The 9,694-nt window shown below is 44.3% G+C and overlaps 1 protein-coding gene across 1 annotated transcript; it reads left to right on the plus strand.

Moving 5' to 3' along the window:
• LOC129771487 (uncharacterized) lies at positions 1-4,296 on the plus strand. The gene is made up of 3 exons (XM_055775168.1): positions 1-1,010; positions 1,071-1,207; positions 1,266-4,296. The coding sequence occupies exon 3, from the start codon at positions 1,999-2,001 to the stop codon at positions 4,153-4,155; it is 2,157 nt and encodes a 718-aa protein (XP_055631143.1). The 5' UTR covers positions 1-1,010; positions 1,071-1,207; positions 1,266-1,998; the 3' UTR covers positions 4,156-4,296.
• The last annotated feature ends 5,398 nt before the right edge of the window (positions 4,297-9,694 follow it).

Here is a 9,694-nt window from a genome sequence, read left to right on the forward strand (position 1 = left end):
GTCCTTTTGTCACCGGATTGAACGGATTCATATATTATTCGTCGATATATTCGTCGTTAGATTCATACGTGCAAAAGTTGTTACAACTTTTTGAGATTATGCCGATAAAAATGCACCGACAATTTTCGAAGCTACCATAGACCAATATGAAATTTAATGAAAGCAACTTCAACGCAACATCACTGACCATCCTCTGTAATGACGTCACTGGAAATAACAACATTTCTCTCTCTCTGGCAAAATCATACCACACCGAACAATTAGTCTGTCGATACAAAAGAAAATCAATTCTATCTGTATGAGGCTGGCGAGCAATACGGTGACCGGAATAAATCGCCACAGTAAACAACTGCAACAGAAACAACCGCTTAGAAAAAGTGTAGTAGGCTAGAAATATTTGGCGCGGGAAAAACATCATGTGCCTCACATTTCTATTATAAATTTATTCTCTTGTTCTCGTTTTTCGAAATTTATTCTGAGGACAATGTAATGGGGACGAAGTCCCCATTTGGCGAGGATAAGGAATCGAGGCGGCCCATGCCGCCAAGATGACGCAATCCGAGTCCACCGCCGACCCGCCGTCGGAAGCGGCGGTGTCTCGCACGCAAACCTGGGATCCACTGATTGCCCGGTTAGTTTGAAACATAGGATACGATCCTTTAGCAATGTCCGACCGAGCTCTAGCGAGCGTCGGACGGTATACGTCTGCCCGGGGCGTTACGTTTGCCTGGGGCGATACGTTTGCCCGGTTAATTCTTGTTTTGAAATACAATACCGCGCCACAATATTTATAGCCTACTACACATTTTATAAGCGGTGGTTTCTGTTGCAGTCGTTTTCTGTGGCGATTTATTCCGGGAACCGAGCAATACGGAGTTAGTAACTGCGTGTGAAAGACTTTGAAAAGTGTAAACGTGAACAAAGAACCGTTCAATTTAGAAGCCAAAATTCAACTGCACGCGTAGTCGAAAAGTGCAGTATCGTCCTTAAGGAAACCAAAACCTGATCAGGTAAAAAATAACCTCACACGTGTTAGACAGAATACTGACGAATTAATTACACATATGCAGGAAAAGTGAGACCATTGCCATCCCTCGTGCAAACGAAATAATATTCCTATCCATCAGTGTAGATTACGGGTATTCTACCGCGTTGAATCTGCACATCTCCACGAGCAGAACGCGGAAAAAGGAAAGGCCCTCGAAAGGTAGATTGATTGAAGCACAAATGATGGAGGTTAGATTCACGCAAGCTCTCCTCGACAGAGGGCCTTTATTTACAGGCTCGCTCTTGCTTAAGGCTAAGACGGCAGAATCGCCATTCCATTCTTCCAATCTCTCGTGCTAGCCAATTGCTTCGAATCAGCTCTCCCAGTCTCGGTGTTCGCTTGAGATCGCCTGCCGTAGCATTGTGGAACGAGACGACAAGCGTATCGGTGCGAGTTGTGACACGGCTGATTTGAGGGTGCGACAAGCTTCGGGAAACACACAGTGGTGCAACAGAAGTCGGTGCGACGTGCTACGGCTGCAACGCTGTGACGATGAGCAGACGTGGTGCAACAAAGGCCAACGACCTGACGGAAACGTCGACGGAGCGGCTGCAGAAGGTTGATGCAGTTGTAGCAGTATCATGGGGCCCCCAACGATTCGCGCAGCGTGAAGAGATTATTGTATGTATGTTTGTAGGAAGGACAAGCTTTTGAGATAGCAATTATAGAACCATGAAAGAGTGACAAGTTTTCCGTTACATTTTAGTTTATATTGAGTATTGGACACTATTACTTTTCGTGGCGTATTGAGCTAGTCGGCCAAACCAGAAACTTGAGTTCGCACTAAAGGACCACTTTCTCTCATGTGGTGTCAGTACTTGATATAATGATATCAAATGTTACATTGGCGCCCAACAGAAAAACCCGCATTCGCGTGTATGATTTAGCGCTACCAAGTGAGTGATCAATGATTATTTGAGATAACCAGTCGATATTGAAAGGAATCCATTATGGATTTGAAGCACCTCACGCCAGAGGAATTGGACTTTGAACTGATGGTGAGAACAGTGAAAGGATTGAGAGGACAGGATCATAAGGGAAAGATGTCAAGGTTATTTGAATTGCTGAGCAAAGAAGATACTGAAGGAACACCTGCACCTACATCATCAACACACGTTTTGCCAGATGTTGACAGCATATATCAATGCCAAGCGAAGTTGCCTCCAATTCTACAGGCTGTGGAATCCGCTCTACGACAAAAGGATGAGCTCCAAGCGAAAATATGTAGATCCAGACTGATGCACTATAAATTCAGGCTATCCATCATATCGGACCCAATGATAACTTCCAGCGCTATGAAGACGCTGACCAAGATTGACAGCACTCTGGATAAACTCAATGAGTTTCTAGCCAATTTTGGTGAAGGTGAAATTGCGGAAGAAAAAGAACTTAGAAAGAACCCCGACGAGATACCGGGAGATACGGACACGCAGCAGAGACTAAAGATCACGCAGCTACAATCAAGTTTGAAGGAATCGTCTCATCATCAACAGCTGCTAGAGCAGGAGTCCCAACAACAACTATATCAGCAAGAAATGCAGCAGCAGAAAGTACAGCCGATGTCGGAAGAAGCGTATGAACAGCGGCAGTATCAACAAATACAGGAACCACAAGCCGCAGCACATTTACATCAGCAACAGCTGCACAATGAACAACAGTTCAAACTACAACAACAAAGACACGAACAACAACTGCAACAAGCACTGCATCAGATGCAGCAACAACATCAGCGTTTAGAACAACAACTACATCAAGAACAAGTTAGACGGCAGGGAATCGAGCAACAGCTGCAGGACCAATTAAACCAACGTATTCCTGTAGCGGGGCTCCGAAGCAACAATGCAATCTGGGACCCACATCAACAAAATCATCCTAGTTTCCTACAACAGGTCCCAGAAATGGACAATATTCCACCTCATTTGCGGGATGACTTCCTACGGTTCCTAACATCTCGAAATAGGCCTAGTACACCGAGAACATCAATTCAACACTCAATTGCAAACAGGTTCACACAACCAGTGCACAAATGGCCATTCGAATACGCTGGTCAATCGAACATCATCCAGTTGGGAGAGTTCCTGAATCAAGTTAATACCTATGCAGATACGGAAGGGATGGATGAGCAAACTCTGCTACGATCCATCAAGCATTTGCTCAAGGGACGAGCGCTCCAGTGGTACACTCGATCGTACCTCACTCTTACAACTTGGGAAATATTCAAGACGGAGATCAAGCAAGAATTCTTATCCCCTAATTATTCCGAAATCGTAAAGCAAGACCTATACCTGCGCTTCCAAGGGCCAAACGAGTCATTCACCAGCTTTTACCGTGACTTAGTAGCTGCTTTCGAGATTGTTGAACCTGCGATTTCGGAATCTGAAAAACTGTTTATTATTAAGTCCCACTTGAACTCCGACTTCTCACCAATTGCTGCGGCTTCAAGGGCGTGCAAAGTTCGCGATTTGGTCGCTGTTTGCAAGGACTTCGAAGTTTCCAGATCCTACTCATCTCGAGGTCGTACTTCTACCACATTTCGCACCGTGTGGACCAAACATGAGTCCTCGGGTTTCCATCGTCCCACAACCGGCAGGATGGACACGGCAAATCGGCCGATGTTCAACAGACAGCCATACAACACAGCTCAGGTCCACGCGATGGAGTTGAACCAAGACATCGATGAAGAGTTGGACTCAGCAGACATCCAGGAACGAGAAGCTTTCCAGCAGGACATGGCGTTCAGGAACGAAGCGGCAGCTAATACCGCCCAAGAGGTTAACGCTGTCCGAGGACTAAATAACTGGAGAGAAGAATCGTCATCCAATTCGAGAGATCATCTCGTCAGGGAAAGCAACATAAATAGAAATATGGCCCAAGAAAATAACATCAACAGAAATCTCATCCCGGTCATACTATGTTGGCAATGTGACAACCCTGGTCATACCTACCTAAATTGTCCACACCCAAAACGTTTTCTGTTTTGCTACAGTTGTGGGAAAAAAGGCTGTACGACGCGCAATTGCGAAACTTGTATGCTGCGATGGAGGCAACTGGATTCTCGGAACAACTCCAAAAACTTGGGAAACCGGAACAGGGAGAACCCGCAGTAAGGGACGTGGAATCTTCCAACAAACCCAATATCCCTTCATTAAACGACATCTCGACCTATTGTAAAGTCAACTCCATAATAATCGATCCTGACAACAAAGACAACCGACCGTATGCAGATATTTGCATTCTTGGAAGGCGATTACGTGGACTCCTCGATAGCGGAGCAACCAGTACTCTCATTGGAGGATCATTTTCAAAAATCGCGACTGAATTAGGTCTAACTAAATACCCAGTCAACGGTGAGGTAAGAACTGTGGATAACTCAGCTCACATGATCTCATTCTTCTCACACGTGCCCATCTCCTATAACAACAGAAACCTCACACTACCGGTACTCTTCATTGAAACAATGCCACCGATCCTAATTCTAGGAATGGATTTTTGGGCGAAATTTGGGGTGAAAGCAACCATAAGCGCTGTCACCGCTAACTTAAAAAGCGAATCTTCACTCGAAATCTTACCTGCTCAACATAAGGACCAGCTACAAGCAGTGATCGATAAATTTCCAACTTCTCAGAATCAAGGCCGCTTGGGAAGAACAACACTGTACCACCACAAAATAGATACCGGAAGCTCCCCACCTTTTAAGCAGAAATATTACCCGATGTCCAAATTCGTCCTAGATGATTTAAACAAGGAGATCGACCGAATGTTGAGGATGGGAGTCATCGAAGAAGCAGTCTGCTGTCCATGGAACAATGCCACGGTGGCGGTAAAGAAGAAGGACGGTTCCATGATGTTATGTCTAGACGCCAGAAAATTGAACTCCATAATAGCTCAAGAAGCATATCCAATTCCACAGATATCATCGATCGTAAATAACCTGAGTGGTTCGAAGTTTCTATCATCCATCGATCTAGAATCCGCTTTTTGGCAAATACCACTTGAGGAAGAATCAAAACAGAAAACCGCTTTCACCATCCCTCAGCGGGGTCATTATCAGTATACAGTAGTTCCGTTCGGGCTTTCAACGGCTAGTCAGGCACTCTCTCGGCTCATGAACCATTTATTCATTGACCTTGAACCAAAAGTCTTTGCATATTTAGACGATTTAGTAATAGCCACGGAAACGTTTCCAGATCACTTGGAGATCCTCGAAGAAGTTGCACGAAGACTGAAGAATGCTGGTTTAACCATCAATGCCGAAAAGTCAGTGTTTTGCAGAAAGAGTTTGAAATACCTGGGATATGTACTGGATGAAGAAGGATGGCACGTAGATGAGGACAAAGTGTCAGCTATCAGCAAGTTCCCGGTTCCAACCAGCAAAAAGGAAATACAGCGGTTCTTGGGGATGTGCGGGTGGTACCGTAGGTTTATCAAAGACTTCTCGAAAATAGCTGTTCCACTCACTGAGCTCACAAAGGCCAAAACCAAGTTCAAGTGGACGGAGCAATGCGAGAAAGCCTTCCAGATCCTCAAAGCACATCTCATCTCGGCCCCGGTTCTTATGACCCCGGACTACACGAAACCATTCTCGGTGGCATGCGATGCGAGTGACGTCGCAATAGGAGGAGTGCTCACTCAGGAGATCGAAAACAGTGAGAGAGCTATTTGTTACTTCTCGCAAAAACTGTCGCCCGCCGAACGTAAGTATTCGGTCAAACAACGGGAGTGCCTCGCTGTCATTCGCTCAATTGAAAAATTTAGAGGATATCTTGAGGGCACAAAATTTACCGTCTACTGTGATCACTCAAGCTTAACCTACCTGAAGACAATGAAGAACCCTACGCCGCTTCTAGCTAGATGGATTCTTCGCTTGAATGCATATTCGTTCGACATAAGGTACCGGAAAGGGAGTTCAAATGTCGTTCCAGATTGTCTGAGTAGAGTAGAGATAGTCAACGAAATAAACACGGCACTTGCTTCGTCCTCTGACCCTTGGTTTGACAAATTCGTACAAGATGTCCAGATGAAATCGGATAACTTTCCAGACTCCAGTATAATAGAAAAACATCTTTACAAAAACTGCACGACAAAGAATGAAACTGGAGGCAAGTCCCATCGCTGGAAGAAAGTTGTGCCCACACACCTAAGGCGGGAAATAATGTTCCGGAACCATGACAATCCTACAGCAGCCCATCTGGGTGCTGACCGTACACTGAATCGAATACAACGCGACTATTACTGGCCACAGATGGCAGCCGACATCCGGAAATATGTTCAATCCTGCGACGTGTGCAAAACCAGCAAAGCACCCAACACGACGTTAACACCAACCTTGGGAAATCCAAAACCAGCTCAACTCCCTTGGGAGTTGATATCCATTGATTGGGTAGGACCTCTCACTCGCTCGAAGAAAGGGAATACCGTACTCTTGGTCATCGTCGATTGGGTGACCAAGTTTGTCATCACGGAGCCTTTTCGCACAGCTAACGCCCATAAGATGTCAGATTTTCTGGAACAATATGTTTTTCTTCGATTTTCGACACCAAGAGTTATTGTTTCTGACTCTGGATCACAGTTTCTCTCCCAGGTGTTCCAATCCTTGCTCAAAAGATATAGTATAATCCACATGAGGACTGTCTTCTACACGCCGATGTGCAAAGCAGCTGAGAGGACCAATCGTACGTTGATCACCTGCGTCAGATCACTTCTGGATGATGACCAACGGAACTGGGATGTGCATATTCAACAAGTAGTGTATGTCATCAATACAGCCAAACATGAAGCCCTCGGCTGTAGTCCATACTACTGTAACTTCGGCAGAGACCACATTCTATTCGCGGACCAATATCCATTGGCTCAATTGAATTCTACAGACGACCCCCTCGAAGCACAAAAAGCTCGAGTAGCAGCTGCTCGAAACATCCAACATTTCGTGTTATCTAAGATAAAAGCAGCCCACGAGAACAGCAACTATCTCGCTGTCGGTGAGATAGTGTGGAAGCGGTCTTTCGAGTTGTCGAGCGCAGCAGAACACCGAACGAAGAAGCTTGGCGCAAAGTTCATCCCTTGTATCGTGAGACAGGTCCACGGCTGCAACAATTACCTGTTGGAAGATATAAAAACCTCGAAAACTGGGCTTTATCATTCGAAGGACATCAAGGCAGATTAACCTTCGCTCTATCCAGCTATGTACGCAGACTTTCTGCCGACCACGAGCAACTATGCCACATAACCTGGTGCTGTTGTCCGTATCGAGGCCCCACAACATACATTGAAACCCTTACGGCAACAGTCACTACGCAACACCCACAGTTCACAGCTTCAGCCGAATAATCAAGTCAACAGAAAGCTACTCACGGCTTCACGGATGATGTTTATATTATCAACAACGTCCAAAAAGCTAGAGACTATGGACCCGTAAAGAAAAGAGTAACGACTCTGCAGGCAGAACTGGTCAGGAGAAGTGACCGATATGCATTTCACGCGATCACTCATTCATGTCTGGTTGAATTAAACGCCATTATCTAAGCAACAGTCAAAGTGCTTTTTCGAACTCTATATTACTCAATAAATTACTATAATGCTGCTTAACGATTAGTTTCCATGACATACCTAATAATTGTATTTTCTCGGCAAAATTCCTGGCGCCCAACTACTTTACCGTAACTCAGATATTGAAGATGCGATTGGCTTTAAAGTTAGAATAGGCTAAGAAATATAGTCTTAAGGATTTGTCCGCTATGTTCAAAAGCGGTGATGAAAATAGTTTTTGCGATGATCTGTCACAGGAATGTGTAGGAAGAACATAAATATCGTTAGCTAATAAGTCTGTAGTGAAGTAACGTAGAGATACACCACAACAACACTCGAAGTCCAGCAAGGAGCAGATCTGTTCGAGTTTGTTAGAAGTAAAACCAACCAGCCTTTTCAACATCTGATCGTCACCAATTAGACGAAATTTTTGCGACTGTTACCACTCGCAAAAATTTCGTATCGCTTTGAATGATGTTGTGTTACTTTTTGAGATTATGCCGACAAAAATGCACCGACAATTTTCGAAGCTACCATAGACCAATATGAAATTTAATGAAAGCAACTTCAACGCAACATCACTGACCATCCTCTGTAATGACGTCACTGGAAATAACAACATTCTTTCTTTCTTTCTTTGTTTTTAAGAGGCTTTAAACTTTGCAGTTCATTCGCCTCTATAACAACATTCTCTCTCTCTGGCAAAATCATACCACACCGAACAATTAGTCTGTCGATACAAAAGAAAATCAATTCTATCTGTATGAGGCTGGCGAGCAATACGGAGTTAGTAACTGCGTGTGAAAGACTTTGAAAAGTGGATACGTGAACAAAGAACCGTTCAATTTAGAAGCCAAAATTCAACTGCACGCGTAGTCGAAAAGTGCAGTATCGTCCTTAAGGAAACCAAAACCTGATCAGGTAAAAAATAACCTCACACGTGTTAGACAGAATACTGACGAATTAATTGCACATATGCAGGAAAAGTGAGACCATTGCCATCCCTCGTGCAAACGAAATAATATTCCTATCCATCAGTGTAGATTACGGGTATTCTACCGCGTTGAATCTGCACATCTCCACGAGCAGAACGCGGAAAAAGGAAAGGCCCTCGAAAGGTAGATTGATTGAAGCACAAATGATGGAGGTTAGATTCACGCAAGCTCTCCTCGACAGAGGGCCTTTATTTACAGGCTCGCTCTTGCTTAAGGCTAAGACGGCAGAATCGCCATTCCATTCTTCCAATCTCTCGTGCTAGCCAATTGCTTCGAATCAGCTCTCCCAGTCTCGGTGTTCGCTTGAGATCGCCTGCCGTAGCATTGTGGAACGAGACGACAAGCGTATCGGTGCGAGTTGTGACACGGCTGATTTGAGGGTGCGACAAGCTTCGGGAAACACACAGTGGTGCAACAGAAGTCGGTGCGACGTGCTACGGCTGCAACGCTGTGACGATAAGCAGACGTGGTGCAACAAAGGCCAACGACCTGACGGAAACGTCGACGGAGCGGCTGCAGAAGGTTGATGCAGTTGTAGCAGTATCATGGGGCCCCCAACGATTCGCGCAGCGTGAAGAGATTATTGTATGTATGTTTGTAGGAAGGACAAGCTTTTGAGATAGCAATTATAGAACCATGAAAGAGTGACAAGTTTTCCGTTACATTTTAGTTTATATTGAGTATTGGACACTATTACTTTTCGTGGCGTATTGAGCTAGTCGGCCAAACCAGAAACTTGAGTTCGCACTAAAGGACCACTTTCTCTCATGTGGTGTCAGTACTTGATATAATGATATCAAATGTTACAAAGTAAAGTACAAATGTTTGACATTCGTATAGTTGTTCACTAAATATAATGGTCACGCATATACACACTTGTGAAATAATTGCACTTGCGGAAGAATTGTAAACTGTAGATTATAAATTAATCGGTGACTTATGGTTATTTTTACCGTTACAGCTTCGGGTTTTTTTTCCTATAATATATGAGCTGAACAAGTCAAGAACAAGTCGCAGGAAGTTCCTAGAAATCCTTTTATATCATCTTTTTATGCCACATCAAAAACAGACATTAAGTTTTTGTTAACCAAAAACACAGAAACAAAGAATATTAGATATAGGAAAA

The sequence above is a fragment of the Toxorhynchites rutilus genome, chromosome 2, assembly GCF_029784135.1.
Source record: "Toxorhynchites rutilus septentrionalis strain SRP chromosome 2, ASM2978413v1, whole genome shotgun sequence".
Taxonomy (NCBI): Eukaryota; Metazoa; Arthropoda; class Insecta; order Diptera; family Culicidae; genus Toxorhynchites; species Toxorhynchites rutilus.